Source organism: Stenella coeruleoalba, assembly GCF_951394435.1.
Source record: "Stenella coeruleoalba genome assembly, chromosome: 2".
Lineage (NCBI taxonomy): Eukaryota > Metazoa > Chordata > Mammalia > Artiodactyla > Delphinidae > Stenella > Stenella coeruleoalba.
Window position 1 is genome coordinate 180811357 of NC_137147.1, and position 13721 is coordinate 180825077.

Below are 13721 nucleotides of genomic sequence, written 5' to 3' on the forward strand. Positions count from 1 at the left end.
GACATGTATACACTGATGTGTATAAAACTGATGACTAATAAGAACCTGCTGTATAAAAAAACAAACAGAAAAACAACTAATACTAAACTTTCTTTGGGTTATTTGTATGGAAATATGTTAATATAAATGTTTCAGACATTACATGAAATTTCTAAAAATCTTATATGTCCTGGTATAATGTTATAAGTCATAATTCTAGTTATTACTTTAAAATGTATATCTCAGAAATAACTAAATTTCCTTGTCAACTGCATTATTATAAACTTTCATCAAATCTTTAACCGTGGGCACTTTTAAGTCTTTTGTCATTTACAGACAGTTCTGGGTGTACTCTGATGCTCTTGCAAAAATGTTCCTATAAAAGGGTTTCATCTTCAAGGAATTCATGGAAAAGACTCTGACAAGTACAGGTTTCTGGTAACTGACTATACTGCTGAACTGAATGAAGAAGCATTTTCAGAACTCTAATGGAAAACTGATGAACTCATAAAAGTGCTAACAAAAGATCAAGATGAAAAAAAATTAATTACACGGGACTGAGTGAGCTGATGAGGATAATTATAATTTTTGTGACTTTCTATTTGAATAAAAGAAAAATCCCACAAGGACTCAGAAGCAAAATATATACAAATCAATTCTCACTGCAAAGTAAAGGAGCTGTTGCAGTGGAGGATTCCTGGACTGAATGTCACTATTATGACACAGTGTGAGTGGGTTTCGTGTTTGGTAACTGCAGTCATTGTTGCTTTCGTTGTGGTCATCCATTTACAATGCTTGGTGTCAGTCTATCTCTTGTAAAAATACAGCGTGTGTGTGTGAAAAAAAAATTTCAATAGTTTAAAAACTATTCTGATTGCATGGATTTATATAAAGGTGTTTCTTGCTAAAAAAAAAAAATTAATGATGTAATCTTTCACCTCTAAAAAAAAAAGTCATTTTATTCTATTTATATACTATGAAGAAAATATAGTAATGATAGAAATACAGTATATATTTTTATTATTCAAAAGTACTTAGCACTGACTTGTTAGTGAACACTTGAGTTTAATCAAAACTGCTCTAGATTGGATTTTCTGAATCTATTTGTACTTCTGATTATGTATCTAGCAGAGAGTACAGTGAAACCAAACACACGTAATGAGCATACTAGAGTATAAAGAAACAAACTCCTCAGCTGAGAAGTCTTCCCTACTGAGAACCAAAGAAAAGTCGTCAGAGTATAAAAGAACTTGTCATTCTCATCCCATGTGTTTTAAAGCAAACAGGTTGATAATAAAATGAAAACATGCTGAAGAAAAACTACACAGTCTCATTAGGCTGCTCAGACCACCGTCTGACTTAAGCAAATGCTACCTTTGTTTGGACACACAGTCGACTGCATCTGGAAGCAGCTGAGAGCACAAACCCAAGGTACTGCTTTATTTTCCAAGTGCGCTAGAAGGCTATATACTTCGGAATTTCTGAGTTGTTATCAGGCTACGTAAGTAAGAACAATGAAACACAAGTCTTCTCAGAGGATGTTAGTTAGGCATGTTAACATTTTAATAATTGAAAACCCTACTTTTCAATTCAAGTGTTCAAATTTTTAAAAAATTATTATTAAAGCATATCAAAGAGTCGAAAGCCATTGTTTCTGTACCAGAAAAACTATCCTAATACCTTATAACATTCACATTTAAGATAATAAATAAGAGACCATACCTATTGTTAGTAGTCAAATCACACTGAAATCCAGAGGCCTGGTGTGAGAACCGGACAAGGGGGCACCGAGCATTTAGTATTTTCTGCACTCCCACACAGCCCGGGCCGAAGTGGTCAAGGCATTCTCCTACCACAGACAGGATCTTCTGTGTTGCAATTCTTTCCGAAGGAACGTTTTTCACTTGAAATTCCATCAGAAAATTTCCTGAGGCCTGAATAATAAAAACATTTGTAAATACGAGCTTTTCATAAAAAGGAATTTCTTAAAAAAACTTTTCTAAAAGGATGCTCTAAGTCATTTCTGGCCAACACACACACACACACACACACACACACACACACACCCCCCAACAAAACCCAAAACAAACAAAGAAAATCAATAACCACACAAACACATACACAAAAAATTCTTCATGCAATCACAGCCAAAAGCAGACCAAAAATCTTCAGCTCTCAAAATAGACAACCTACAGACTAGGAGAAAATATTTGCAAACGATGTGACCGACAAGGGCTTAATTTCCAATCTATACAAACAGTTCATACAACTCAATAACAAAAAAGCAAACAACCCAATCAAAAAATGGGCAGAAGACCTAAATAGACATTTCTCCAAAGAAGACATACAGATGGCCAACAAACACATGAAAGAATGCTCAACATCACTAATAATTAGAGAGATGCAAATCAAAACTACAGTGAGGTATCACCTCACACCCATCAGAATGGCCATCATTAAAAAGTCGACAAATAATAAATGCTGGAGAGGGTGTGTAGAAAAGGGAACCTTCCTACTCTGTTGGTGGGAATGGAAATTGATACAGCCACTATGGAGAACAGTATGGAGGTTCCTTAAAAAACTAAAAATAGAACTACTATACAACCCAGCAATCCCACTACTGGGCATACACCCTGAGAAAACCATAATTCAAAGAGTCATGTACCACAATGTTCATTGCAGCTCTATTTACAATAGCCAGGACATGAAAGCAACCTAAGTGTCCATCGACAGATGAATGGATAAAGACAATGTGACACACACACCCCCACACACAATGGAATACTACTCAGCCATTAAAAAGGACAAAATAATGCTATCTGCAGCAACACGGATGGACCCAGAGATTATCATACTAAGTGAAGTCAGAAAGAGAAAGACAAATATGTGATACCTCTTGTGTGTGGAATCTAACATATGATACAAATGAACTTATTTATGAAACAGAAACAGACTCAGAAGACATAGAAGACCAACTTATGGTTACCCAAGGGGGTGGGGGAGGGATAAATTAGGAGTTTAGGATTAGCAGATACAAACTATTGATACTATACATAAAATAAACAAGGTCCTACTGTAGAGCACAGGGAACTATATTAAATATCCTGTGATAAACCATAATGGAAAAGAATATGAAAAAGAATATATGTATGTATAACTGAATCACTTTGCTGGACACCGGAAATCAACACAACATTGTAAACCAACTATACTTCAATAAAAATACTTTCAAAATATCTTCAGTTTTCTTTTGTTTCTCTAGAGTAAAAATACTAACCTGAAAAATCATTGGCTTTTTATAATTAACTTACATACCACAGTATATATCATAAAGTAATACTATAGTAGAACCATAGATTCTATAAATTCTGTGAACATACATGTGCCCTTTCCAAGTTAGCCTTTCCATTTTAATAAGATCTGTAAACCCACAGTAGTTATAACAGGAAATATACGCACGAGGACAGTAGATCAATAGAAGAAAACAGTACAAACAGACCTAACTACAGAAATTTAATAGTTAATAAAATGAACTCTGCAAATTACTGCAGGAAAATTGCTATTGAAACAATGAGCCAAGTGGCCATTAAAAAAATACACTAGACTAGTCCAAAACCAAAGTAAATTCAACACAGACCAAAGACTTAAACATAAAAGGTTTTAATCAATAAAGTACCAGAACACAATGGGGCAAAGTTTCTACAATCCTGGAGTGAAGGATTCTCTAAGCATGACATGAAATTCCAGAACACACAAAAGAATACGGATGAATAAAAATTAAAACCATCTTCAGGCCAAGCATATATTCCTTACTAGATAAAAGACAAATGAAGACAATAATACATATCATATAAAGGGCGAACTTTCCTAATTTATGAAGGGAAGGGACGAAAATGGAAGGGACGAAAGCCCACCCAATTCTAAAAATGGACAAAAACACTTGAATAAGAAACTAACAGAAGAAATAAAAATGAGTAAGAAACATAGAAAGAGATGTTCTTGTTGTCCAGAAACTAAGAAGAAATTAAAATAACAATGAGATTTTTCATTTATCAGTCTGGCAAAGACAAAAAGGGCGACAGGACCAGTGTTGGTGGGTGAGGGGAAACGCATACATCCCGTCAGTGGGAGTGTAAACCGGGACATACTTTTGGGACAACTTCAGTATTGAAATAGCAAAATTTTAAATACATATCAATAAGATTTTGATTAGCTATTCAAATCCTAGGAAATCACCCCAAAGGAACGCTCATACAGATGAGCTGATTTGCAAGGCTGTCCCCTCACTGCAGCATTATTTGTGTGGTAGACACTTTTTAAGAGCTCCGTCTAGCTTAGTAAAGCCTCCTGCCCCTCTCTGAGAACTCAGTCCCCCTGAAAGGATCATGGCCCTGACAACACACGTGCACCAGGCAGGGCGGCTGATGTGAGCACTGTGGGGCACACCCTCATCCAGCCAGCCGCCTCCACCAGGAACTGCAGCTGAGGTTACGAGGCAACCACGTGGTTGAAACAGAACTCAGAAGCTTTGGGGCGGGCACAGTCTACACCATGAGGATGAAAATGTAAAGAAAATCGAAGCGGGTGGGGAGAGGGGAGTGAAGGGAAGGAAGATATTAAGTAAATCAAATACGTGGAGAAGCAGCAGAACCCTTCGTGGACTCTTGATTGGTTATACTTCCTAGTGCTGTCCTTTCCTAAGACTCACCCACATTCCTGACCCTGGGCTCTGGGATGCTTCCTCTACTTCTTTTGTTTGCTTGTTTAAGCTGCTTTGGGTTGGTTTCTGTTATGCACAACCTAAGAATATTACCTAATATAGTTGGCAATAAAGTGGGGAAAAAAGATACCGTCCCCTGTCTAACAAATAAAGCACTGGTTAAGTAAATTACGGTACATTCGTTCAACAGAACATTCTGCATCCATTGAAAAGGATGCAGTAGACTGAGATGCTGAGACACTATTAAGTGGGGGGAAAAATCACGTTAAAAGCTGTATAGATTATATTATAATCTCTTCCTAACTGCCCTCAACTCAGGCTGAAGAATAAAACGAGCCCAGAGAACCACACACCAAGGGGGAGTGCTGGGACACACGGAGCACCAAGAGGTAAGAGGGAGAGGCTCACAACTGCATACAGTGGTCAGGAAGCTGCTTTATGGAGGATGAGTTTAAGACTGCTCCTGGTTTTTTAAAATCTATTCTTATTTATTTAAAAATAAAAAAAAATAAAAGTGTTCCTGTTTTTCATGTTTCATTTTTAAAATGTTTCTATTAGCAAAGCTATTATCATCTTAAACAAGCATATATTTCAGAGTATATGTTTATAACAACACTGCGTAAGTTAAACCTACATACGAAATAATGTTAAATTGTTTAGTGAGACTGGAGCACCGTCTTTTAAAATATCTTTTCCTAACAGCTCTCTATTTCAGAAATCTAAGATCCAACTAAGTTTCCAACTCCTTCCTCTGCTTCCAACAGAAAAACATGTATTTCTTACTGTCTAGCAATCCTCTCAAACACCCCATGAGCTGGCATTACAGCACTATGCCAATTTTATGGCTAGGAAAATCGAGGCACAGAGAAGGTAAATAACTTCCCCAGGGTCATACAGCTGGTAAGGAAAAGAACTGCTATTCTGCCCTCCCGAGCCCAAGCTTTCACCATTACAACACATTATAATGCACTTCAATTATCTGGCAAGTTCTTTTATTTAATATAAAAATAGCGTAAAATAATTTAAGTGTCCCTGCCAGGAATTTAATACAATTTCAAGTACATGTTAGTCTTAATCAGACTGACCCGTTTCACTTTCATGTGTTTCGTATTTCTTGGCCAGTTTCAACTATGTAATTACATGCTGAGCAGACAAAGTATGGCGGGCACTGTGTGGGATGAGAAAATGAACACACGTGGATCCTGCCCTGCCCACGCTTAGGACACAGTGAGAGACACAGATCAACCACGAACTAAGCGTAACACAGAAGGAATCTGGAGACAGAAGTATGAGCTACACTCCAAAAACGGAGTGACTAATTTTGACCGGAGCAGAGGAAACAATCAAGTATGGTTTAAGACGGTGGAGTCAGAACGAGGCCTTGAAACCCGTGTAGGAATGGTAGCCAGGCGTGGAAGGGAAGCGCACTCCTCAGTGAAGACACAGAACGACGGTTCAGTGGCCATTCATATCCTAAAAGTGCCCCACAACTGGTAATTAAATGATGTGATTGGAAAACTGGGTGTGTGAAGATAGAGAAAGACAAACGATTACTAAAATCAATTATGAGACAGATCATTTCAATTCTGTGTTAAAACCAAGAACTGTTCTAAGCTTGTGGATGATCCAGTCTGTGTTTTAAGATAACCCCAGCAGAGACTGAGGGCTGGAATACCAAGGCATGACACGAGAAGCACGTGGAAAGCAGGATGTTGCTACAACCATCTAAGTGAGAATTTATAAGGGACCGTGTCACTATAGCTTTGAGTATGTAAATGAAGAGGTAGACCTGAAAGATTAGCTTAGGTATCTTTGCTTAGACGACAGCAAATGTCAGGAAAGCTAAAATGCCACTGATTAACATGCGACACATACCTAAGAACTTTTATAAAAACTTATAAAGAATATTTACAAGGAGATGAAGATAAAATTTTGTTTTCAAAATGTCAAGTCTGAAGTTTCAACTGGACATCTACACAGAGATGATTACTAGTTTGAAATACATAAGAAAGAACAGTCCTAAAAAGCTAAGATTTTACAAAAACACAGAAGCCTTTTCAAATCAAAGTTGTAATGAAATTAAAGCACCTCATATTGTTTGGGATGATGACAGACACACTGATTAAGTTTACTCTGTCAGACACGCATGTTAATAAGAACATAAATGGGATATACAATTTCTGAACTGTAACAGGAAGGGAGGAAAGGGCAGACTAAAGAAAGAATCCAACAGGAGGAGGAAAGGAAAGGAATGAAAAGCAAAGAAAAAGCATAGAAAATAGGAAATAAAAAATAAGACAGTAGAAATAAATCCAAAAATTACCAGTCATAATAAATAAGAAGACTCCCAGACTGGAGTAAAAGCATAGAATTCAGTATCTGCTATTTATACCCGAAACGTAACAACACATGTGAAGGCCGGAAATGCTGATGCAGGAGGAGAAGGTGCGTGAGACAAGTGACGAGCCGCCATCTTCACCAACAAACAAGAATTGAAAGAAAAGGCATTTAGAGATGATGGACAAAATTTAATGATAAATGAACAACCCAATAAAAAGGTATAATAATCATATACCTATATGTAGCTAACATAGTCTTTGAATAAAACAAATATCAAAAGAATTCTGAGAAATGAAGAGAAACAAAAATCATGAGATGTAAAAAGCATTTCACTAACTAGATCACGCAGATGAAAAAATTAGTTAATACACACATAATCTGAATAACACAGTAAGGAACCCTGGCCTACCCCAAAAAATTCTCAACCCTCAAAAAGAACAACCATTTTATTACATGTTTAAGATATTCACAAAAAAATGATAACATTAGACCAATACAAAGAAAGACTTTACAATTCCAAAGAATCAGTATCAAACAGACCCTATTCTTTAACCATATTGCTTCTTAAGCTTAGAAATCAAGTTGTAATTTTATTAAACCCAAAGATTTCCTTTATTTTTTCTGACAACGTTGTGATTTAAAGAAGTGTAATTACCTTGTGAGTACTAAATTTTTCAATTTCATCTAGATCCAAAAACATGTCCAAATCACATCCTAATTTTCCAAAACTGTTCACTGAAGAGCCGAAGGGTCTGACGGTGCAGTCCGGAAAATACGCAGCGGCTACATCTTCAATAAGAGAGCAGGTGAGATATCGGAGCTTGGTGTTCTCCTCTGTGAGCTGGAATTCCCTCAGGAGAGTGTTCAGCTGATCATCGACCTAGCTGGCCAGAACAAAAACAAGAGAATATGGAAAATGTTAAGGTCACGTGAAATAATTGTCATTTTACTTCCAGAAATTTGATGGCTCAGGAGACCTACCTTAAAAAGGCGCAATCTTTTTACATGTAGCCTTAAAAGTGGATTTTACAAATGCCCTTTAAAAAGCACTAAGGAATGAGGACACCAGCAAAAAACAAAAGTTGCCTAGAATTAAAACTACTGTTTTTCTTAGGCCATGAGTATAAAGTATTGTTTTAGAAAATGCAAACAGTAAAATGCCCCAGTAGAGGAGGTCAAAGCAACCACAAAGCTGGACATTTAAATGAAGTTGGGGGGGAGAGAAGAACCAATGTTAAAGGCAAGTAACACCAGAAATAAGCAAGGCTCCGAGGAATGCAGGCCCAAGGTCCCCCAGTTCCTCCGAACAGCAGTCCTGTATGTTCCCTAGAAGGCTGGTGATAGAACGATCACACACTGTGAAGGCGCATGCTGGAGCTGAATATTTAAAATGAAAACCACAGCCTTAAATGCCCACATTTGAAAATAATATTGAAAATAACTGAACTAAACACTTAACTCAAGAAAAATAAATAACAGAAAGCAGAGGAAATACAAAAGGTTTTTTCTTTAAAAATTAGAAAATCAATCCCCAAAATAGTATTTTGATAACTAAAACCATGAACATATTCTTGGAAAGGACTAGCTAAACCTTTGACAAGTCTGAGTAAGAAAAACCAAAACTACTATAAACATTACTAGAGCAGAAAAAAAGAGATAAAACCAGAAATAAGGTATTTTAAAATTTATAAAAGAATGCCATGTACGATTATATGCCATGTTGACAAGAGAAAGAAAGCCAGAATAATCCAAAGGCCCAAAACTTTGGAAGAATGTGGTTCCTTCTGAGGATTACAAATGGGATATGGTGGCAGGGAGTAGGGAAGGATTACTTTTACTTTTCACTCAGCAGGAATATCTAATAATAAAAACTTACAATATACAAAACAAGTCAAACACACACACATATCAAGTCGGGGAAGGACACCTATAAACTTACACTTTCTGCACAACAAAGTAATTCAAAAAGCTTCTTGCTTGAAGGAGAAGACTGATTCCTACATCGAATACTTGACTGCTCAGAAGTCTGGTTTAATGGAGTCTTCAACTTTAAATTGAAGTAACGTGATCTGAATGGAATTGCAGCCTCTGTGCCCAGGCTTGGAGTGCGAGTTACATTCTGCAGCGAAGCTACGCTTTCCTTCTGACTGAATTCTACAACAGCATAAAGACCCTATACCAAAAGCACGAGAAGAACAGAACACATTTCAAAATTCTATTTTTAACACAGTATTTTAGTTCATATTTCAAAGCAATTATCATAACAGGCAAAATACTAATTTTTAAAATTTACAATGATACACTTCTAACACGAGCAATGGTTTTAACCATTATAAGCAGATTAAGAAAAGGAACATTATAAAGTGGTATTAGTTAAGAGAAGCTGAAAATAATGCTGAAATAGAAAATTAAAAGGCAAAACAAAGATCTCCCGCTGGCTTCTACACCTAAGGTAATGGAACGATTTAAAGTATTCAAATTATGAAATGATTCAGGTATAATTATGCTTATAATTCTGTGATACTCCTATAAGGATTTCTAGTCTCATATCAAAAAAAATCTCATTGAAGAAATTTAGACAAAGATAGATGCAGGATATCAAAAAAGAATCTAACTTTACCATATTGCAGAGGCAACAGAGCAAAAAATAACTTTAAAAAAAGTATGAATGTTAAGTTAGATTGTTTTTCAAATACTTACAAAGCTTTCATAGAAGAAGTGGTTGTTAATAGATCCATGTTGGGATAAGTACTTGAGAAACTTCTTCTCGCTGATTTTATTTGGGCAGTGGATTAACACAGTCCGCTGCGCCTGTTCTCGTCTCTCTTTTTGCACCTCAGAGAATCTCTTTTTTGGAGTCCTGTCTTCAGAGCCTATGAATGAGACAAAGACATTCCCAACACACACACGTAAAATTCAAAGCATCTCTTGGTGTGGTATATACAGATTTTACTCCTGACCACACCAACTTCATCCTCATTCCGTCTGCTTTCTTCTCCTTGATAAGGGGGAAGCTATACTATTCCCAGTCTTCCTATTACCATTCTCTTGTGATTACCATTAAATTGTCCACTCTGTTTTGACTGACTATACTCAATGCAGAGCGCTAAAAAGGGAGCACTCCACAAAATTTTAAAAGTAAAACCACTTCCACAAATACACACATACAAAGTCTGTATAAGCTGCAACATTCCAAAACCTGAAAAAAAATGATTACAAGCCTGAGCGCAACGAGACAATGAGTTTAGAAGTTTAATGTATTACAGTAAGTTATTAGTTTTGGGGACTTCCCTGGCGGTCCAGTGGGTGAGACTCTGCGCTCGCGATGCAGGGGGTCCGGGTTCGATCCCTCACTGGGGAACCAGATCCCACACGCCGCAGCTAAGAAGTCCGCGTGCTGCAACTAAAAGATCCCACACACCGCAATGAAGATCCCCACACTGTAACTAAGACCCGGCGCAGCCAAAATTAATTAATTAATTAATATTTAAAAAATAAAATAAGTGATTAGTTTTTCTCTGTAAAGGGTCTTGATCTGGCTCAAACAATTAACAATGAGTTACCCACTATCATGTGCTCTGCATCACAGGGAAATCTGCGAGCCCGAACCCTAGCTGCTGCCCATAAAGAGCTCATGATACTTTTTACTACAGAAATAGACGGGTTTTTTTCCCCATTAAAAACCATCCGGGGGTTAGGGAGTTTACAATCACAGGAAATGCAGGCAAGAGCTGTGACAGGCAAGAAGTAAATACTCCACTGACCACAAAGGAAAGATCAACAAGTGAACTAAACACAAGGAAAACGAAAATCATTCAAGTTCTAATTCCAAAGAGGTTAAATGTAACCGATGCACAGAAATCAGCAAAAGCTTTCAGCCTCATCTTCTTTCAAAAGGTCACAAAACTGATGGATACAGGAAATACTGCACACACACTGAACCTTCATTTCAGCAAACCCCAAGACATCCTCATGGTCAAGACAGAGGAAGGCAGGCAGTACGCGCCGGTGGGACCCTCCAGCCTGCTGGGCTGCATCCACCTGGAGGCAGGTCTCCGCAGAGCACTCTTGGCCCTGCCCTACTCCACATTTCTAACAACTGATCAAACACACTGCGCGTCTTCCCTACACTCACTGTAGAGATGCTAGACGTGCACCTCCTAAATACGCGTCCTCTCCTCTCCTCCGGACGCCAATTCTTCCACATCAATCTCTCATCTCAGGCCTGGAACACAGCAGCCTGATCGCTAAACTGGTCTCATTCGCTCCCGTCTTGTCCTTCTCAAGCCACTCTCCACACTGCTGCCGAAGTCAGCTTCCTAAGGTAATCGTTTTCAGAGAGTCTTCTTCTCTGACTTCCCTGCCGCATCCGTGATGAGGTCCGAGTCCCACAGCCCGGCTATGAAGCTGCCGGCATCTCGGCCCCCTCCTCAGCCATGTCAACCTCAGCCCCACCTCCTCCACGATGCTCACGCACGCTGCCCTTCACACGGCACCGCCACACACACTTGAACTCTTCAGTCTTCTCCTCTCTGGCTGGAATGCCCACCTTCTCATTTTCTGCCCTGCAAACTCCCATTCATCCTCCAAACTGTGCTCAGCTCTGAGAAGAGCTGACTGTGCAAGGCAGAATTGCTTCCACCTCTGCACTACCTCACTTCAACATCTATGGAAGAAGGTAAGTCACGGTGCTGTGTTTACGTAACAGCACGGAAGAACGTCTGTCTTCCAGGCTGAGGGCAGGGACTACTCTCACTCACTTGGACCTCAGTCTGCTGACAGCCCTTCCAACTGGTCCTTCTTTTTCTTATGGTCCAGGCTTTCCTCACCCGCTTTTCCAGCTGGAATTACCACCTCTATCTTCTTGTCTCTGATATTTACCGAGTCTACACTGACGTCCAACTGCTTACTGTAAAAGTCAAGTCAAGCTGTAAACTTTCAGAGAGTAAAAGTATAAATCCTCCCCTTGTTCCCTCCAATACCCACTTATTAGGTGCGACATAAACATATACACTTGTATCTCCCCGGAGATAAACATTTTTCACACAATTACTGAAAATGTACTATACATTCTCTTCTGTAACATGCTTTTAAATACTTAATACATAGTTGATATCTTTTTGTGTCAGCAGATATATATTTACCTCATTTTTAAAATAACTGCATAAACATGCTTAGGTGTTTATGGTAATTTAATCAATCTTCTGATAAATACGGAGATGGTTTACCTTTTTCACTACCACAAACAATACTGCAATATCACTGGTATACAATGTTTTGCACTATTATGCAGGTATCCCTGCAGCTGGATTACTGGGGAAGCGCAGGACTGCGTGCGAGAGGGAGACAGAGAAGTGTGATGACAGATGGGGCGACAGGCTTGAACAGGACTGACGGCTCTAACCTTGAACAGCAGTAGGCACGACGGAGTAGACGGGCCAAAGTCATGAGGGGGACAAAAAGTTCAGGTAGCATAAGTACATGAGCTTGCAAAAGGCTTGTCAAATCTACAAACACAAAGTTGGGAGGAAAAACTAATAAGTGTTAGTATTTTAAGACAGACTCAAATTTGCAACGGTCTTGATAACAGAATCTGAAAACCATAAGCACAAAACACACTGTCCTGCGTTTAGAATTAAAAACAACATAAAGACACAAGCACATAATGGGGGGGGGGGAATTCAGCCAGCAGTAGATGGACAAAAGAAGACCAAAAGTTTGATCTGATGAAGGCTCAAAATGAGCCAAGGGAATGTCTTAGCTTCCGGGGTGAGGAAAGGGAGAAGACACATATAGATATCAAATCCAAACCCAAGCGGGTAAGAGCACTTCCTTCCTATTTACTGGTCAGGCCAAACTTTTGGCAACGAGTTCTCACACTGAGTGAAAAACTGAACTGGAGATTTCTCAATTTCCTTCTAATTATAAAAGTATATGCTTCTAACCTAGGGGTAAGACAGGAATAAAGACACAGACCTACTAGAGAATGGACTTGAGGACATGGGGATCGGGAAGGGTAAGCTGTGACAAAGTGAGAGAGTGGCATGGACATATATACACTACCAAACGTAAAACAGATAGCTAGTGGGAAGCAGCCGCATAGCACAGGGAGATCAGCTCGGAGCTTTGTGACAGCCTAGAGGGGTGGGATAGGGAGGGTGGGAGGGAGACGCAAGAGGGAAGAGATATGGGAACATATGTATATGTATAACTGATTCACTTTGTTATAAAGCAGAAACTAACACCATTGTAAAGCAATTATACTCCAATAAAGATGTAAAAAAAAAAAGTATATGCTTCTAAGTGAGTTATAATAATCACCTTCTTCTCTTTAAAAATGGAAAAGAAATTCAAATGAGGATTTTGTTACTTGTTATGCCTCACAAGAGTCCCTGGATATTTAGCCAGTCATATTATCCTAATGATACAAAATGAAACACATTTCCTGAGAAAAACGACAAAGCTCTACTAAGTGAAGCCTTGGAATCAGAAGGGTTTATTCTCACCTTTGCTACTGAATAGCTAAGCATGATCCACTTACCAGCCAGCTGTACCAGCCTGTTTCCACATCTATAAAATGGAGTAATAGTAATTCCTTCCAAACCTAGTTCACAGAGTTTTATATCTCAAAGAGCATATGAAAATACTCTAAAATTTAAACCACTATACACATGTTAAATCA

The 13721-nt window shown here is 38.4% G+C and overlaps 1 protein-coding gene across 4 annotated transcripts in view; it reads right to left on the reverse strand.

The window, feature by feature from the left end:
* MTPAP (mitochondrial poly(A) polymerase) overlaps nt 1–13721 on the reverse strand; it is a 62396-nt gene that overhangs the window by 47489 nt on the left and 1186 nt on the right. For all 4 annotated transcript variants that reach the window (XM_079912734.1, XM_079912733.1, XM_079912732.1 and 1 more), the window contains exons 2-5: nt 9740–9912; nt 8979–9212; nt 7695–7919; nt 1702–1913 (exon numbers count right to left, since the gene is read on the reverse strand). In XM_079912734.1, the coding sequence (XP_079768860.1) occupies nt 1702–1913; nt 7695–7919; nt 8979–9212; nt 9740–9912 (844 nt within the window). The remainder of the gene's footprint in view (nt 1–1701; nt 1914–7694; nt 7920–8978; nt 9213–9739; nt 9913–13721) is intronic.